This window comes from Trichechus manatus, unplaced genomic scaffold (assembly GCF_000243295.1).
Source record: "Trichechus manatus latirostris isolate Lorelei unplaced genomic scaffold, TriManLat1.0 scaffold00034, whole genome shotgun sequence".
NCBI lineage: Eukaryota > Metazoa > Chordata > Mammalia > Sirenia > Trichechidae > Trichechus > Trichechus manatus.
The window spans coordinates 10,200,985-10,221,683 of record NW_004443970.1 but is presented as its reverse complement, the minus strand read 5'-3'; the positions used below and the strand labels follow the sequence as shown (position 1 = coordinate 10,221,683).

Here is a 20,699-nt window from a genome sequence, read left to right as displayed (position 1 = left end):
TCATAGGGTTTCCAAGGAGTGGCTGGTGGATTTGAACTGCCGCTCTTTTGGTCAGCAGCTGAGCTCTTACCCACTGTGCCACCAGGGCTGCTATAAAGGAAATAAAACTTAATAAAATGCAAAATGTATGGAAATAAAGAGAATTATATTAAAATTTGTGTACTACTAGTGGAATTTTATGCAGGTCTTTTCATGTTTATCATTCTGTATTTTCCAGGTTTTCTATAATCAGTGATTAAAAAAGTGAACAACTTTGAAAAAGATTTGTGGTGTCTCTTTTAAATGCCAGTCAGGAGTTTTTTGAGTACCTCTGGGTTTCTAATGTAATATTGTCACAGATAATAAATGAACATGAGGTGAAGAAACATCTTCTATGCTGCAAGTGACATTTAGACAAAAGAATGCTTTCAATCTAACTTACACTTACTTTGTTTAAAAGCATGGTAGACGTTCAGCAGTGTCAGATGATCTCCATCTATATGGGCAAACCTCATCTTGGCCTCATCTGCGGCTTTCTTGGCCTCCGTGGGACGAACAAAACACTGTGGGACTAAACAAGGTTGGTATGGGCCCAACACAAACGCCCATATCGATGAGTCACGCATTCACAGATAGAGGAACAAGGCCTAGCTAGGTCAGTTCACAGAGCATAGGGCAGGGCAGGATGGCCTCCAACTGCATCTTGGACTGTTTACTACCTTGATTTGGTACATCAACACCTAACCACATCTGTAAGACAAGAGGGTTTCAAAGCTACAGAGTACCTGATTATTTTAACTAGATCTAAAAGTAGGCATCAAAACAGCTATTCTGAAGGCCATCAAGATACTAAAAAGCTGAACTTATTTCAAAAACCAGTGCTGATAGCGCTACCAATAACCAGAATTATGGTGTCAATAGCCTTTAGCTAAACGTAATTTTTCAAAAGACCATACACTGAATTCACCGAATGGCTGTGAAAGTTAAGAAGCTATGCTTGCCCACTGCAGAGCTAAAAAAAAAAAAAAAAACTTTAAACCAGTCTATTGCCACAATCCTATTGCAATTTTTTCCCCTACTGCTGTGGCTATTACCAACTGGTGGGTATCACTATTAGCACTGGTGAGCAGAAGCATATGTGAACATAAAAATATCAAGAAATCTTGAGTTTTGATGATAGCAGTAGTGGTGGAAGGTTAAACCGCCTTTGAATTAAGAAAATTCAAAAAGGCTGGGGATATTCCGCCTAGTGTTCTAGCATTTTAATAAAAGAAAGTCCCAAGTAAAAAAATACACAAAACTGTTATTTGAACCAAAACCTCAATATAAAAGCAAAATCCAGTATTTTAAAAGTTGACAATTAGTCTGAAACAGTCATTTCAAGGGTGATCAAAATATATAACTACAATATTTGTTTAGAGCCTCAGTATTAATTCACATAAAACTTTAAGTTGTTACAAAGTATGCACTTCACGTTTTGAAATACAACTTTCCTTAATTCACTTTAGCAATTCCAGTCATAAATGCAACATGAAAATAAAAATACTTAACAGCTTGGGACTTTTCAACACATTTTAAAGCTCTTAAAATCTTGTCAATAAAAAAATAATAAATTATCAGTGCAGATAGAAGATAATGGGAATAATCGACAACAAGATCAAATACATTATCAAATTACTTTTTCCCATACCATTTCCCCTTTAAAGAGATGCCAAAGTAGCCAAATAGAGACAATGAAACACGATCACAGTAAATATTAAGTCTTGCTTAACGTAACTGAAGCAAGGAAATTCATGAAGGTACAGAAGCTTCTCACAGCTGTGAAAGTTAATGTGAACTAGCTACCAGAGTTAATAGTGGGAATGAAGAAACAGCACTACATATAAAGCCCTGATTTGATTTGCACTGTCTTCTATCAGGACAAAACTGTAGAACTATTTAAATGGGAAACAAAGCATTACAAGCTCAGCAAACATTTTGCTCCATGCCTTCTTCCTTAGTCTTTAACATTTCCCTCACAAATGGCCTGTTTAAAAACTGCTGAAATAAATGCTCATTCTCTAGATGTGCTGAAGACGACCACCAATAAATCCTATTTTCTGCATAACTCCTATTACAAATAAGACTGAAATGTAGTTGGAAGAATTCAGCTGTGTAAGATTGATCCATTTTTTAAAGGACTAATTTTCTAAACTCAACCAATGGTAATTACAGAGAGAACCTAGAGGAATAAACATTGGGCAGTTAACAGACAAATACACAAATCATCTGTTAACTTTTGCTCCAAAGCTTCTCTAAAAACTAAATCTTGGGGTAAGTACAACTGGGAAAATCTAACAAAAACAACATATAAGAAAGGCAGACAACAACCTACCACCACCTCCGCAAGTGAGACTACAATTTAATTAAAAAGATTCGATACTGCCCTGCCCATCTGCTCTGAGTCTGATCAATCATAACTCTGCAAAAAAAAAACATTTAGCTAGTTCTTAAATAAATTCACACCATTAGAATACACATCTAAACTAAGCCATAATTTATATATTTAGATTTTTTTTTCCAATTTATCCTTTAATTCCACAGAAGATATTTGATTTGAGGCATTAAGTAATGGAGACTAATAAACCACTCCACAAGTAGAAGTCAGTTCTTCCCCAGTACTGAAACTAGTATTATAGAGTACTCAGATATTCAGTAAAAACTAGAAGTTTTCTAAGTTTAGCTATAAAAATCAGAATGCATTTGTTTGTTAACAATATTTATTTCTCCTCCTTTTAGGAAAATCTAATCTCCAAGTTACCGTTCATTTGTGGATTAAGTTTTACACTAGTAAAAACACCATTATTTTCTCGGCTTAATGTTCCCATTTTCAAACTTAGCAATTTTATCTATTAGGTAATCAGGTGTTCTTCTGCCATTGTAAAAAAGAATACCATTACCAGATTAGATTTTAAGTCTAAAATTATACATTACTACCTCTATTTATTTCATACTAGGTTTGAAATTCATGTTTGACTGCCACTAGAATACTTATTTATACGTGAAGAAAAGGCTCGATTTAAAGGTATAGTTTGTGTTTGTCACAGGCTCATTTAAAGGTGCCAAGTACTAGAACTAAGTTCTTCGTGTACTTTTAAGTAATAAAACACAATGATAGCACTGATGGATCTACCAATGAATTCGGTTACAAACGGGTTCAAACTAATCCTTATCGCAATTTTTATTTGCACGCAAGAGAGCCAATGTTTTTACTATGTTTCTTGCACAATGACTTATTTTACTTTTATAAATACTATGTCATTATCAGGCTACTTACAAAATATTTAGGAAACAAAATGAGTTCCTTGAAACCATCTATAAAATCCACTATATTGCTAAATATTAAAAAACAACAATAACAACAACAAAAGAGAAGTCCACCCAAACTTTGAAGAGCTGGGCTTTTTTTAGTTCCTTTCCCTCTATTACCTGACAACATAGCAGTAATAGATAGGACCTCATTAGAACAGTTGTAGTCACAACTTGCAATAACCATTTTAGCGAGCTGTGGATCCAGTGGAAACTCTGCCATCATGGATCCCAATTCAGTCAGATCTCCATCATCATTTAACGCAGCCAGATAATTCAAAAGTTCCAGGGCTCTCATCAGAGTTTCAGGAGCTAGAGGGGGAAAGGCAATCTATCAGTCAAGTGGCCTTTAGCAAGCAAAAATGTGACGAAGTACAAACCATTAGAATAAGCAATCTCATTTCTCATTCTACAGTGGATCAAAATCAAACTGTCATCAAGTTCAATTATAGCGATGTAGCAAACAATGAATCATATGAAACTGCAAAATTTTCCTGTAGAGTACTTAAAATTGTCTTCTTCCTATCCCCTCTGTGTGGTGTCTTATGAAAAGAGCAGAACACAAAGACACACAGGGGGCAGAGACCATCTGAGAAACTGTGTACGAGTCAAGGAATGCCAAGGAAAATCGGAACTACCGACAAGCAGGGACCCTCTCCTAGAGCTGATGTCCTGATTTGGACTTCTAGCCTCCAAAATCGTGAGACAATAAATTCCGTTCTTTAAAAAAAAAAAAAAGTCTTCTTCCACTTTAGGAAGAATTTAAACTATTAGCTCAGTGTTGTTTATCAAACTATTTTTCCTAAAGAAAAACTAAGACATTTAATTCTCACATTTTCATCTCAGACAATAATTCAGTTGATGTGAATTCCCAGAAAAATTTAGTTATTCTAAAGAAAGTATTTACTCATGTAACCATCGCCCTTTTAGTGACAGTTTTAATGTTAATACATAAGACTTACCTTGAAGCATACCAGAAGAAAAAGATAAACTGTATTTAATACATATATTAATTAGGATGCAAATAAAAGTCAATTTTGGTTAAAAGGTTTTTATTAAAATATGCTTTGATAAGTCATACCTGGTGGATCCATAAAATCAAAATGCACCAAATCGTCAATACCAAGTTTCTTCAACTGTAACACAACTGATCCTAAATTAGAACGCAAAATCTCAGGATAGGTGTTGTCCTAGCAAAAAAAAAAAAAAAATTCCTGTTAAACATTCCTAATCCTCTTGTTCCAGAAAACAAAAAACACATCTGTTCCAGGCCTCCTTAGCTATTTACTTTGGCATTACTTTTACACCACCATCTCAGAAGAGAAAAATATTTGGGTACTAGACTAGAGAGAAATCAGATACTTTCCAGGAATGAACTTTATAGTGTTCCCTATCTTTATGGTGCTAGAAAAGGATGCAGTATCAAATTATTATATGAACCAAAGGAACTGTATCTGATAATGCAATAAGATTATACACTGAGTCATATATAATGCCCCAAAGAATTCATGAAGTGCTACACTTGCAGCCCACCTTAGCAGTGTAACAAAGAGTTAGTTATATTGGTAGGTTATACTATAAATCTCACTCAGGGAAAAACCAAGGTGCTTATGGTGCCAAAAGGCAACATGAAATGAAAGAAGGAATTTTCTTCTGGTAACAAATTCAACTTAACCCTCCAAACACATAGGAAGACTAAAGCAATATGCCTTACCTGCATTTCTGTTTTATAAGCTTTCTCAGTGTAAAGTCTGAAGCATTTTCCAGGCCTCGTACGACCAGCTCGACCAGCCCTTTGTTGGGCTGAAGCTTTACTAATAGCTGTCACCAAAAGGGACTCAACTCGGATTCGAGGATTGTACACCTATTAAAAAAAAAAAAAAAAAAAGATTCTTCAGTTACTAAAAACTGTGATCTAACAGAAGTACCGAAGCCCACAGCTAATCCCAAAATAAACAATGAAACATTAATGACCACCATAAATAAAGCACATGGCCACCTAAAAGAGGAGAATCTACCATGCTCAGGCCTTTCAGGCATTTCTATCATTCTGAAAAACTCAAGCTAACACTAAAAAACTCTCATAAACACACAGATAGCTTACCTCAACCTTACACTTCCTAATTTAAGATAATTTCAGTTCTACCAGTTTTACCTTACTTTTGATACTGAAAATGCTGAAATACTTTGCCAAAAAGAAAACCTGTCAATTTCTACAACCGACGTCCACTGTAATGTCAGAGTTGAGAACAAGAACAGTTATTTTTGACTTAAGTCCACAAGGAGTCAGTTACATGCTTTCAGTTTAAAGGGAATGTTTTCCACCAAAAATATGAATACTGGGTACAACTAAATCTCCCAATTACGCCGACAAAATGCAATTAACTTATCCAAAAGATCTATGAGAAACGAAACATATACAATATACACTGAGTAACCACTTCAACTTGGCAAAAGTGCTTGATATTCAGCACTGTCAAACAACTTCAAAACTTTTTTCCAATAGTATGCCAAGAACAATCCCGAACCTTTACATCATGCCTGGCACATAGTAGGAACTCTAATGTTGGATAAGTGATTGATTTGCAGGGATCATAACCCTATACTCTTATTACCCAAAAAAATTCCCACTGTTGTCAAGTTAATTCCGACTCATAGCGACCCCATAGGTTTCCGAGGCTGTAAATCTCTACGGAAGCAGACTGCCACATCTTTCTTCTGCGGACTGCTGGCAGTTTCGAACTGCCAAGCTTTCGACCAGCAATCGATCACTTTAACCACTGGGCCACCAGAGTTCCTTATACTCTTATTACTAACATTTCCTAAATGAACATACAAGCCAAGACATCCACCTTCACAACACTGAAACAAAACAACTACTACCACAGGGGGAAAAAAAAAAAACCAGAACAACCTTAAAAAATAAAAAAGCCTAGGGTTAAATGTTAAACACTGACTTAATCTCTAATGGCCAGCCAGGAATCTGAAAATGAAACGAAAGAGAACAGGAAATAATTCTAAACAGAAAATTTTAGTTATTAAATGAGGAAGTTGTAATTATAGTTACACTAAAACTAATTTATAAAGTATAAAATTAAAGCACTAAAATATATACCTTTTGTTTTGCAAATCCAGGATCAATCACAAACACCACACCATCTATTGTCAGTGAAGTCTCTGCAATATTAGTGGATACAACTACCTGTTGAAAAATTAAACAGTATAAATTATGTTACACTTCAAGTAAGATTAACATGATAGAAAAATTAGCCACTAACTTTTGCTAATACAACAAATTTCAAACCAATAAATTAAAAACAGGTTTGATTTTCAACAGCCAATGCTATAAAATGGAAAATTAAAAATTTCATTTAGCTCACAACAGCAACACCCTTTTCAAGCAAATCTATTACTCCAAGTTATCAGTCAACCACATTACATTTGGATTATTCAAACAGAAAAGAAACAGATTGCCTCCCCAAAAGAATGTCTCTTGGTTAACATCCAAGCTTGACATAATATGTATAGGTTTCAGTGTTTCCAGCAATATTAACAAAGAAAAATTTATACTTGTATCAGCAAAACTCTTAACATTTTTAACAAAACAGTATATGGGGAAAAAAATCCTAAGTTACAAAGCAACAACAATTAGATATCCAGATGTTTTAGGAAGTTATAGGACATTAAAGTTTATCCGTTTAAAATAACTCAAAAAGAGCTGCTCATTAGTATATCTACCTAAAATATCTGATTTTCAGAAAGAGATTACTGTAACAGATTACATCCATTAAGTGGAACATGCCTGTATGTGCCAGTAACTGACACAGAAGATGAATCAGTTAGAGTCTGCTCTTACAGGTTTTACAGTTTGTAAGGGAAAACTAGACATGGATAGAAAGTTTGGTATTACTTAAAGATGTGCTGCAAGATTGAAAAAGAGTTTACTTCAGCAGTGAAAACATGGAAGGTACACTGACAAAACAGCATTTTGGAAAGTCCCTGAAAGATGATAACTAACCACAAAATAGAAGGCAGACCTACTACCTATAGAGAATTCAGTATAAACAAGGGCATGTGGGCAAGACTGCCAGGGACACAAACAAAAAATGAGAGAAATTTTATTTCTATTATTTTCTTTTTATAAAAACATTAGATTTTACGAATTGGTTTAAAATTTTCATAGGCTTTTGCTGTAAATGTTGTTAGGTGCCATTGAGTCAGTTTTGACTCATAGCAACCTTATGTATAACAGAAAGAATCATTGCTCGGTCCTGTTCCATCCTCACAATAGTAGGTATGTTTGAGCTCACTGTTACAGCCACTGTAGCAATCCATTTGGTTGAGAGTCTTCCTCTTTTTCGCTGACCCTTCACTTTACCAAGCATGATGTCCTTCCTCCAAGGATTAGTCCCTCCTGACGTGTTCAAAGTTACAAGATAAAGCCTCACCATCCTTGCTTCTAAGTAGCATAGTGGCTGTACTTCTTCCAAGACAGATTTGTTCCTTCTTTTGGCAGTCCATGATATATTCAATATTCTTTTCCAACACCATAATTCAAAGGCATCAATTCTTCTTCAGTCTTCCTCACTTTTCAGCTTTCGCATGCATATGAGGCGACTGAAAACACCATGGCTCGGGTCAGGCGCACCTTAGTCCGTGAAGTGACATCTTGCTTTTTAAAACTTTAAAGAGGTCTTTTGCAGCAAATCTGCCCAATGCAATGCATTGTTTGATTTGACTGCTGCTTCCATGGGTGTAGATTGTGGATCCAAGTAAAATGAAGTCCTTGACAACTTCAATCTTTTCTCCATTTGTCATGATATGTTTACTGATCCTGTTATTAGGATTTTTATTTTCTTTATGTTGAGGTGTAATCCATACTGAAAGCTGCAGTCTTTGATCTTCATCAATAAGTGCTTCACGTCCTCTTCACTTTCAGCAAGCAAGGTCATGTCATCTGCATAACGCAGGTTGCTAATGTGTCTTTCTCCAACTCTGATGCCCCATTCTTCATATAGTCCACCTTCTTGGATTATTTGCTCAGCCTACAGACTGAGTATGTATGATGAAAGGATACAGTCCTGATGCACACACCTTTCCTGATTTTAAACCACGCAGTATCCCCTTGTTCTATTCCAGTGACTGCCTCTTGGACTATGTACAGGTTACACATGAGCACAATTAAGTGTTCTGGAATTCCCATTCTGTGCAATGTTATCCATTATTTGTTATGATTCACCTCTGAGTAGTCGATAAAGCAGAGGTAAACATCTTTCTGGTATTCGCTGCTTTCAACCAGGATCCATCGATATCAGCAAATTATATCCCATGTTACACGTCCTTTTCCTAATCCAGCTTGAATTTCTGGCATTTCCCTGCTGACGTACAGCTGCAGCCATTTTTCAATTATCTTCAGCAACATTCTGTGAATTTCTCATACTATGGTGTCTTGAGTGTTGCTGGAAGGTTTCAATGGAACTTCCAGGCTAAGACAGACTAGGAAGAAGGACCTAGCAATCTACTTCCAAAAAAAAATTAGTCAGTGGATTTTTTGTTATAACTGTTTTACTTTAAAAATACTATCATTAATAGTTTCATTCCCTGAATTCATATCTACTGAGTAAATTTATCAAAATATGAACAGGAAACCTTAGGGGTTCAAAAATTTACTAGAGAATACAGTAACAGGATTATTTCAGAATTATTTGCATGTCCGAAAACAAATGCTTCCACTTTTCATTGGTCTGTTGAAAAGACTGACAACTAGCAATTGGTTAGGAGATAAAAGTGGTCTGATGATACTGAGATACCTTCCTCAGGACTTGTAGCCAATACTCACATTCAATAATTAGAACTGAAGCAAAAATGAACAAGGTGGATAGGCAGCAGTAAGTAAAAATAACCTGATCTAAAATACTGTTCTGGAAAGTCAGTGTGATGTAGTGGAAGGAAGGATAAATTTAGGAGCAGGTGGCAGAGCCACAAATCAAGTCTTAGTAAGTGCAGTAAAAAACTTTTAACATCACCCAAGTTTCAATTTCCTTTATGAATTTTGTGTATCACCAGGTCTAGCTAATACAGGCTGTAGGAAATAAAATTGTAAAATATAGGAAACGTTTTATAAACTATAAAACTTTAGGAACACATGTATAAGTCATTAAACAGTACAATTACCGCAACTACACGTTTGCGATTATATAAAAGGTCTTCTGGTTCTAAATGACAATGGTGAACATGATACTTTTTAAAAAAGCTACTTTGGGAAAAATATATTTCACATATTTCTTCTAGAACATATGAAATAAAAAAAACACGAACACGAATAAAAATTTCCGGATGTGATCAACTTGACTGGCTGCTAGGATAAGTAAGCCACTCAGCATCTACTAAGATGCGCTGGTGAGCTGTTAGCTCCTACACTAAATAGACCCAGACTGCTCTTAAGCGCATTTACTTATCTCTAGCTTTTCTACCTATTTCATTAACTTTCACTGCTTAGTACTTTGTATACATCAAGGTTAATCCTTGGCAACCATCTCCCAAGATGATGAAAATAATAAATCATACCACTTTAAAAATTGGAGGAAAAAAAATTAAGACCAAAGATTAAAATGCTTACCGAAAGTCATATGCAGCTATTATATAACCTAATGAATGGCTAAGCTATAAAAAGTTGATGACACTATTGTAGTGGTTTTCAAATATATTAAAATAGTTCAACCTTATTAAAAAAAAAAAAGCACAAAGACTATTAAAAAGTAAATTAAAATTTAAAAAAGTATAGTTTTTCTGTTCAAACTGGGACTCAGGTGCCCTCCTATTAATACCTTCAACAAAGTGCCTCCAAGCTAAGACTGGAAAACCTTGTTCACTCCCTGTATTGATAACTACTCTGTGCCAGGCACTCATCCATACTAAGAGGATCCAGACATAGTCACAGACATGACACACTCATAGACATGACATTTAGTTAGGTCCTGAAGAAAATTCTAGGTAAAAGCCAAGATACTGAAGAAAGAAGCATTTAGTTTCTTTTTGCCAAATGACTTAATGGGAGGAAAGACAGCACTTTGCCATCTTTCTCTTTCTTGACCTACTCTCTACTCTAACCGATCTCTTTCTTTTCCTGAGGAGAGACTTCCTGTAAGGAGTGGGAAAAAAGAAAACAATTTTATAGTATACTGGTAATGGCAAAGGAGTGCATGCTCTAAATTACTCTAGGATCAAAAGATATGCAGAACTCCACCTAAAGACAATTTTTTCTGTTTACTTTTGAAATGCAGATTATTTTGTTGTGTATAATCAGGGTCGCAATCACCCATAACTTAAGCTCTCTATGTTGATGTTATTGTTGTTAGTTAGGTGCCCTTGAGTCAGTTCCAACACATAGTGACCCTATGTACAACAGAATGAAATACTGTCTGGTCCTATGCCATCCTCACAATCGTGGTTATGTTTGAGCATACTGTTGTAGCCACTCTGTCAATCCATCTTGTTGAGGATCTTCCTCGTTTTTGCTAGCCCTCTACTTTCCCAAGCACGATGTCTTTCTCCAGGAACTGGTCCCTCCTGATAGCATGTTCAAAGTACGTGAGATAAAGTCTCGCCATCCTCACTTCTAAGGAACATTCTGGCTGTACTTCTTCCAAGACAGATTTGTTCATTCTTCTGGCAATTCATAGTATATTCAATATTCTTCACCAACACCATAATTCAAAGGCATCAATTCTTCTTTGGTCTTTGTTATTCATTATCCAGCTTTCAGATACATATGAGGCAACTGAAAATATCATTGCTTGGGTCAGGAGCACCTTAGTTCTCAAAGTGACTACGTTGCTTTATAACACTTTAAAGAGGTCTGCAGCAGATCTGCCCAATGCATAACTTAAGTCCCTTAAAATTAAACATAATTTGACATCTCACTAACAAGTCTTTTAGTATTAAAAAAAAAAAGTTTATAGGGAGCATTTTTAACATTACCTTTCTCCCAATTGCTCCATTCTGTTTTTTTGGAGGTGGCGGCTCAAAAATCCTTTGCTGCTGCTGAGGTGGGAGTGTGGAGTATAATGGAATGATTTTAATGTCACCAACTTCAGGGCCCAAATCATCAACCTCCCGCTTTATTCTCTTACAGGCTTCATCAATTTCCTGCAAAATACAAGTTTGCGTCTAAAAACCGAACGAACACACAACATTTTAAGTATCACAATCCTAGTTCCATGCAGTTTTATCTATGCAATCCGCTTTCATTTCAGAGACTCCATTTTCAATTTAGTAACCGAAACTAATTTAGCAAATTTCAATGGGATTCTCAAAAACAGTTCAAGAAACTTTGATTTCTGTATTCAACACATAACTGCCTTATTTGCATTCCACACCCTTTTTCTTAAGAGTCAGATTTCCTAACTAATTCTCAACAAATTGTACAAAAATCAAAATTTCTCACCCAGGAATATTAAACCGCACTCATGACCTTTTCGATAATTTTCACAATCTAAAAGAAACTGATGTGCTAGATATTTTATATAAGCCATTTAGGCTTTAATGTCACGTATCATTAATGCAATTATATGCAAGATTTGCTTCATTGTGCCTAATGAGAACCAACACCTTTACAGTATCAACATAGATATTTAAGAACGAGGCTAACCCAAATACCTTAGAGTATGTTCAAAAATTTCCCTACAACAGAAAGATTCCAATGCATTTGCATTCAAATTTAAGTTGAAAGGTAGGAGACATAATGAATACTGAGTGACTATATGAGTGATGGAGCCAGTGGTGGTAGTGGCTCTGGGGATGGCAAAGAGACTAAAAACGTGTAAGGGAGTGTATTAAACAAATGTTTATGTAATCTATCCAAAAAACAACCCAGTCAAGAAGCTGTCCTTATAAACAAATTATCTTACTCAAAAGACAGAATGCTAGAAAAAACAGGTGAAAAATTCTCAGGAAAAATCACTTTATATTTTTATTATATCAAATTAAGAGTAATTTTCCTTGAAATAATTTTAAATCAAAGTAAGTTTGTTTTCATGTTAAAGAATACAAATTTCTTACATACAACAACAAAATATTTTTCATCTATTTCAAACATACTAGTTTTCTTAGATAAGGTCTTGAAAATTGTGACATATGGAATGATCATTAAGGATTGGATATTAACAGTTCTGAGATCCCAAGTTTCTTAAAAAAAGGAAGCAGAATGCTTCTATTCAAAGGCAAAAATATACCAAAGAAAATAAATATTTTTAGGAAAAAATGCTTTAAAGTATCTAGTATCTAGATTAGAATGCCCCCTGCTGGCATGCAAACACAAAATTGTCTTAACTCTTCCAAATAAAAAAAAAAAAAAAGACTATAAATAAAAACTATATTTTTCTAAAATGAAAAAATATATATAAAGAGAAAATTTACGTATATGCAGTTTTGTTAATATTACCATGTATATGACCAGTAAAGAAACAGAAGTCACCCACTGATTTTACATATCAGAAAATTAAGTGCTCACATCTCAAGTTTAAGATTCTTGTTTTCTGGCAAGGGAATAATCTCAGATTTACTAGGACTAGACTATCCCATCTGCTAAGCATGAATGGAGCTAAAACATAAGTAACACTGCATGGGATATAAAAAGACATCTCTAAAATGTTGGAAAAAATCCCGTATCACTTACGTTTTTAAATAAACATGGTCTTAAACACTAAGCTTTAAGAATCTGAGATAAAATTTTCCCTGAAGTTTACTAAGCTTCCATAAACTCAACCACTGTCAATTCAGAATGCCACAAAATCTATCTACATTCATCAGCAAATAAATATAAACAGGTAGAGCTCCAAAAGGAAACGGAAGGTTCAGTTTCAAGAAGCAGAACATCTGCTTAGTCATCAGCAGTACTGAAATTAAGAGAAGTCCGTATTTCTGCTACTAGGAAAGACTTTCAACTCTACAAGAATCAGTATATCGTAGTAAATTAATTTGGACCCTACTAATTTAAAGAGGCTGAACTTCCTGCATACTGAAAAAACAATTTTACAAATCAAAATTAAAGATAAGAACATGCTTCTTAAGAAATTGTTTCTGCATCTTCAAGTACCCACTTACAAACAACTGATATTTCAATTGCAATCATTCTTACCTACTAACTCAATAGTGTAGCTCCCCTGAGGCCATTTACAAGGCAGCACTTAATTTTAAGGATAGGTCCAGATGCTTTGCATAATATAAAATAACACTAAACATGTCCTAGAATTCAAAATTTTTTCCAAACCTTTCACCAACTTAAACAGGTCTCTTCCCCTCTCAAAGCACTATGGCTGAAGAAAAGTGGTCAAAATGGTAAAACAGGTCTTAAAAATCAGTTTTATAATTTCACAAGATGACTAAATTCCATGGAGGCTATTCAAATTTATCAAGACAGATGTATTAATTTTCCAGAATTTACCATTTAACTGACCAAATAACTTATAACAAAGGTCACACAAACGAGGAACAAAACCTTTAAATCAGCTTTACTAAACACAATGAAATCTATACAAAATACTAGGTACTCTGCTATCTTCTCCCTAAAGGTCTTTGAATTTAAGACTTGTCACAGAAAAAGAACATAAAATGTAATGGGACTCATGTAAACAAAGTTCACAACTACAGTAGCACTTTATTTAATGAAAGGCATATACTCCAGCACTGTACTTTTCTATCTCCTTTAAGACCATGTACGAACATGGCTTCAAGTAATTCATCTCTTCCTTTCAGGTAATAGTTATGAGTGCTACTCAAGATTTTCACTTCCTACTGAAAACCAGGGGGTTCACACTCTACCCTTCCCCATCTATGGGATTCTCAGATGTCAAAATACCAACCACCCAAAGCTGACTCATAGAAATGCCTTTCAGTCCCTCAGCACGAAGCCACCTGATATTTCTGACAGAATTCTAACATACTTGGTTTTCTGAACATAATGACTATTTAAAGTCATTTATGGGGAGAAACTATGTTATACATTTTCGAGGCAGTAAGAGACTGCAAAGACCAGACACAAAAGAACAGCTTCAATACTGCATTACAGTACAACTGCTGTTTATATGCCATCAAAAAAGCATTTGGTACTCTTGCATACAAAATATAAAGAATTCTTCCATTCAAAACACATAAAGAAGGAAGACTCGTACACCAAGATACAGTAACGTTGATTTATCTGGAAAAATAAACTTGCAACACATTTTATTTCCCCCAAGGAACAAGTATGGTTCTCTACTAGGGATGATTTTGTCCCACAGAGGACATGTGGCAAAGTCTGGGGGCATTTCTGGTTGTCACAACTGGAGGACAGGGTGCTACTGATCTGTATCTAGTGGCTAGGGATGCTGATAAATATCCCACAATGCACAGGGTAACAGAATTTTAGGGTAATAGTGCTGAGGTTTAGAGATCCTGCTCTACAGAAAGGAAACCATGGCCAATGGTGCACAATAGTAGTTAAACTGCAAATCATTAAGGACAATTGAGAAGAAATCCAAGAATAAAAAAATTACTCAGCGTTTTACAGCCTTTAACTCAACAGCATTTACTCAAGTACTATATACCAAGTACCCTCATAAGACAGTTCATTTTATAGTGGAAGAAGGCAGCCACACAACAGACCCTTGATATGTGAGAGAGACTAGGGCAACTTCCCAAACACTGTTTAGGGTGTCATTATCGGTCCCATAGGCATTATATTGGCTAAAATATTCCTTTGGAGCAGTAATCCTTAAACCCAACATATATAAAAACTGTCTGAAGAGCTTCTCAAAAATGAGATTCCTATGCTTCACCCCCAAATTTCACCTATTTCAGCAGGCTTGAAACAAGGCCCAGGTATCTATGCTGTTTTAACAAACCCTCCTCCCCCAGGCACGGAATCCACTGGCCACACTTGAGAAAAAAGTGTTTCAGAGCAGGGGAGACAGAAGGGGGCTGTCAGGTCTTTTATTGTCAAGTGCCAAAATATTTTAGACTTTGCATCCATATACCATCTCTATTGCATATTTTTCTCTGCTTTTATTTACAACCATTAAAAAATGTAAAAACTATTCTTAGTGGGTTATACAAAAATGAAAAAACAGGAGGTAGGCCAGCATATGTACATAATTAAATTTAAATTAAGTAAAATTATGTAAAAATAAATTTTTAGTTCCTCTTCATACTGGCCACATTTCAAATGCTCAAAAGCTATTAACTCTTGGTGGCTACCATTTTGAACAGCACAGATATACAACACTGCTACAATCAAAAGCGAGTTCTACTGAGCAGACTATTGTAGAATCTTGCTACTCAATCCTTGAGGAGTAGCAGCAACATTAGCTGGAAGTTTGCTAGAAATGCAGAATCTTAGGACACACCCAGGCCTATATAATCAGAATCCGCCTGTTAACAAGTTTTCCAAGTGATCTGCATATGTACATATGCATATGAGAAGCACTATTCTAGAAAATTCACAAAGCCGATTAAAGCAAATAAAAAGCTCTAGCAAGACCTTTAGTAAAAGGCTTTCTAGATAGTTTCTTTTAACTTTATTTAGCCACTCAAGAATGTCACACCACACCTATAAACACCCTGTTGGAAGCACATTTAGAAAATGCTGTATGTGAGAATAAAATTAATACACTGAAATGAAGTAAAATCTAAGACACTTAGGCGATCCCTTCCAATCCTCAGTGACTACATGGAACAAAACAAAACACACAAATGTGCTGTCTTCACTTGCAAACTAAATAACTGGCTATGTTATCTTGATTTCAAAGCAGGTGTGATTCAAATCTATACCCTGGCAAAATTACAAATGACCACATACTACATACCACCCAGGTCTCTCCAAATGTGAGATTACAACTGCTAAACCTTGAAATTCTAAAAACGTTTAACACTCTTAAGATAATCAACTACAACACAAACACTAAAAACCAAAACCTAGCCCGTTGCCACTGAGTCCATTCTGACTCATAGTGACCCTGTAAGGACAGAGCAGAACTACCCCATAGGGTTTTCAGCAAGCAGCTGGTGGATTCGAACTGCCAACCGTTTGGTTAGCAGCCAAAAGCTTAACCACTGCGCCCAGTGGTATAAAAAGGTATTCCTGGAATATATTGATAAAAGGGTTATATACAAATACAGTCAAGTTAAAGAAAAACTTTAAAAGTTTGTATAAGAAAAACATGGTCAATACAGTCATCCCTCAGTATCTGTGGGGGACTGGTTCTAGGACCCTGGGTGGATACCAAAATCAGCAGCAACTCAAGTACCTTATAGAAAATGACGTAGTATTTGCATATAACCTAACAACATCCTCTCCTATACTTTAAATCATCTCTAGATTACTTATAATACCTAATACAATGTAAACAGTTGTTATACCATATTGTTTAAGTAATGACAAGATGAGAGGTGAACAATGCTCAATCATCAAGCATGAGGATCTGTGAAATGGTAGAAGGCTACAGCAGGGTATGCCTACACATCATTTCATTCCCGTGGATTCAGCAGAGTGCTTCTTGGAACTTTTTTTCCACAAATATTTTCAATCCGTGGTTGGTCGAATCCACAGATGTGGAACCTGCTGATATAGACGGCTGACTGTATGTGAAGTCTATAAGTTTAAAGGTGTTGCATAATAAAAATAATATACCAAAGGCTAAATAATGAAGTAAATAATGACAATACCTCTTGACCAGTTAAGAAAAGTAGAAGATCTCCTTCCTCCTCTTCACACATATGAATTTGGATCACTGTTCGAATTGCTGCTTCGAGATAATCCCTTTCAGGTTCTGGAGTATAAAAGATCTCAACAGGATGTGTACGTCCAGGAATAGTTAAGAGAGGACAGTTATCAAAGTAAATCTGGAATTTTCCTGCATCTAGAGTAGCACTCATAACTATAACCTGAAAGAAAAAGGTATATTATTAGAAGCTGTCTTCAAAGGTGGTCTTAAGGAAGACAGAAAAGTACCGTAATGTTTACTGCCCCATATATCAGTTACAAAGAAGCTCATAAAACAGTCTTTGTACAAATAGTGATTAAAAAATCAAATACACAAAGGCTAAGTTGTAGGAAGATCTCAGTCATTTACATTAAAAGAATTGAGAAATAAACCTAATGCCCAAAAAATAACTACAATACATCCTCATGGAACTATACTTTAAAAAACAAAGTTTCCACAATTACACAATACAGTAAAGAGAACATTTAATATGTACTAAGATTACCGCCATGCTTATTAAAACAAAACACAACAACACTGCATATGGGGGAGAAAAAGGAAATGCAAAAAAAAAAAAAATCAGTGGACCAGATGTAAATTCTCTCCCATCTTCCAAATCATCTTTGATGAGCATGACTTCTTTTGAACAATTTCTAAAATAAACAAGGGTCTTCTATAATGTTGTAAAATGTCCCAGTAACAAAAGGTCACTGGATGCAGGGGGCTGCATGATTGTGCAGTCACCCTCCCTCTATGTAAATCATAAATTATTTAATCCATTAAAAATTTCCTTAAATAGAAGGCTTCCCCATAAAACATTCTACTAGAGTTCTTTTACTTTCAAGTGTCTTACTAAAACCTTGATAGCTCATCTAGTTTAATCAATAATGATAGTATCATCAGTTCTTCAAATATATTCCTCAAAAGTATGAATTTAATTTCTGTAACCAAAACATTTACATACTCTGAACTCAATTTTTTTTAAGGAATACAATCTTTCTGCCCAGTGCAGAATCCTTCTATAACACATATACTGTCATGGGATAATGTAGCCAAGTTAAGTTCCAATGAATGTAAAACACACACAAAACCAACAAAATAAACAAAACAACGTAAAAACTGGAACTTAATCAACTTCAAGGGACAGAAATAATCAGAAAAAATTCAGTCAGTATTAAGCCTGTTATCAACAAAGTAATACTGATCAAAGTGTCAGTGATTCAGAGGACAGAAAGAAAGCAAGACAGAAGAGTAAGCAAATGCCATTTCTGAGGAATGGGGCGTAGTTACTGCTACTCTCCAGAATTATAATGAGTGTTTGTGTTGGGTCAAGGACATGGATTGGAAGGACAAAGATTTGACCCTTAAAGAAAGAGGCCTCTGGACTTACTGAAGGGTAGAGTGAGTAGCAAGGTTACCAAAATACCATGCTACTGGGTTACAAAAGAACTGGGTAGGTTAGAAGTTGAGATTTTGCTTTAAAATATATTACTAAAAAGTAGTATATGTATAGTTAAAGTTTAAAATGAAGACACAGCAAAGTAGATTAGAAACAAAGAAAAACACTATAGGTACTCATTGATTGCTTCTTTTTACAGTTGAAAAGATACTGTTACGTACCATAATTAGTGTTAAGTACGTGTTCCCCGTATATTTTAACATAGATACATTTTATGAACTAACTGGGTAAAAGAAATTACTTCACCTTTAAATCTGATCTCTGTCTTACAACTTCCTTCAGAACACCCATGAGAATATCTGTAGCCAAGGTCCTTTCGTGAGCCTCATCAAGAATTATCACACCGTAACGTTCCAGGAGGGGATCATTCATAGCTTCACGAAGCAACATCCCATCAGTCATATACCTATATTCACAAAGAACACATTGGTCAAGGTTTATTCAGGGCACTTTAAAATTAACCTTCATGACATAAAAATGAAATGCTAAGATTACTTAAGTCTAAATTAAACTTTCTCCCAAAACAAATGTGCTTGCTATATTGCTTCATAATCAACTGCAAAACTAAGCTTCTGAGAAAAATTTTTAAGAGTAGATAAACCTGATTATGGAATATAATGATCACATGGTTTCACACAAATGCCCAACAAAAAGCTGTCATTTAAGTAGATGGATTTTTTAACAATAAATTTTAAAATATATAAATATTCAGCCTACTAAACAAAAGAAATCATTTTAAGTTGCTTCATAACATCACACCACTAAAATGTTACCACATGCAAACTGAAAGCCCTAATAATTCCCCATTTGATAAGCTAACAAGAGGCTCCTGGTTCAAAGGGGCTGACAAAGCAAGCGAGTCTCCTTTCTTCCTCTCTAATTCAATGAAATGACTGTAAAGAAGCACAAAAAGGAATACATTCATAAACGCACTGGGAACAAGAGAGGCAGTATCTGCACTCTTGAAATGCTGATAAATATGTGGAAGATAAAAGGTGAATGGCATCAGATTGATCAATGAACCAAAAAGAGAGGGAAATCAGGCTCAGGGATGGCTTAAGGTAAGACTAACGTAGAATCCAGGCAATCAGTTGAAGGATGTTTGCAGAATGGCAGTGTGGGTCAACCATTTCTTTATTCCACTCTGGCTACTGCTGTCACCAATACAAAATGACTATCTGCCTTCAAATGCTGACATCACAGCTCAGTCGGGTCAATAAAAACCTATGACTCTATTTAAAAATCTTAAGTAATCACTTGTGGCTTCACCATTTGGGCACATTTTTTGTTTTTCAGTTTATTTTTTATTGTACTTTAGATGAAGGTTTACAGAACAAATAGTTTCTCATTAAACAGTCAGTACACATCAGTACACATATTATTTTATGACACTGGTTAACAACTCCACGACATGTCAACACTCTCCCTTCTCGCCCTTGGAGGATCTTTTTTTTTTTTCCTTTGGTGAAAATACACATAGCCAAAGTCACACCATTTCAAAAGTTTCTATATGTACACTTCAGTGACATCGATTACATTCTTCCAGTTGTGCTGCTATTCTCACTTTCATTTTCCAAATTATTCCATCACGCTTATCTTCAACTCACTGTCCCCTAGGCTTTCCATCAAACCTTTTGAGTTGCTGTTGCCAATTTGATCTCACATAATTTTTTTATTTTTTGTACCTTAAATGAAGGTTTGCAGAATAGTTTCACATTAAACAGTTAGTACACACGCTGCCCTATGACAATGGTTAACAACCCCACAACATGTCAACACTGTCCCTTCTCAACCCTGGATTCCCTATCACCAGGTTTCTTGTCCCCTCCTGCCTTCTAGTCCTTGTCCCTGGACTGCTGTGTCTCATTAGTAATGTTTTCTTTTATGAGGCTGTCCAATCCCCTGCTGAACAGTGAACCTCGGGAATAACCTCACCACTGAGCTAAAAAGGTGTCTGGGGGCCATACTCTCAGGGTTTCTCCAGTCTGTCAGGCCAGTAAATCTAGTCTTTTTTGTGTGTGTTAGAATTTTGTTCTACATCCTTCTCCAGCTCTGTCCAGGACCCTCTGTTGAGATCCCAGTCAGAGCAGTCAGTGGTGGTAGCCGGGCACCATCTAGCTATACTGGACTCAGTCTGGTGGATGCCTTGGTAGTTGTGGTCCATTAGTCCTCTG

The 20,699-nt window shown here is 35.5% G+C and overlaps 1 protein-coding gene across 1 annotated transcript in view; it reads right to left on the bottom strand.

Annotated features, from left to right (window-relative positions):
• DHX15 (DEAH-box helicase 15) overlaps positions 1-20,699 on the bottom strand; it is a 49,191-nt gene that overhangs the window by 8,384 nt on the left and 20,108 nt on the right. Inside the window, exons 4-11 of the mRNA XM_004375136.3 lie at positions 18,772-18,931; positions 17,029-17,247; positions 11,308-11,475; positions 6,443-6,529; positions 5,042-5,191; positions 4,409-4,517; positions 3,448-3,639; positions 428-550 (exon numbers count right to left, since the gene is read on the bottom strand). Of these exons, the coding sequence (XP_004375193.1) occupies positions 428-550; positions 3,448-3,639; positions 4,409-4,517; positions 5,042-5,191; positions 6,443-6,529; positions 11,308-11,475; positions 17,029-17,247; positions 18,772-18,931 (1,208 nt within the window). The remainder of the gene's footprint in view (positions 1-427; positions 551-3,447; positions 3,640-4,408; positions 4,518-5,041; positions 5,192-6,442; positions 6,530-11,307; positions 11,476-17,028; positions 17,248-18,771; positions 18,932-20,699) is intronic.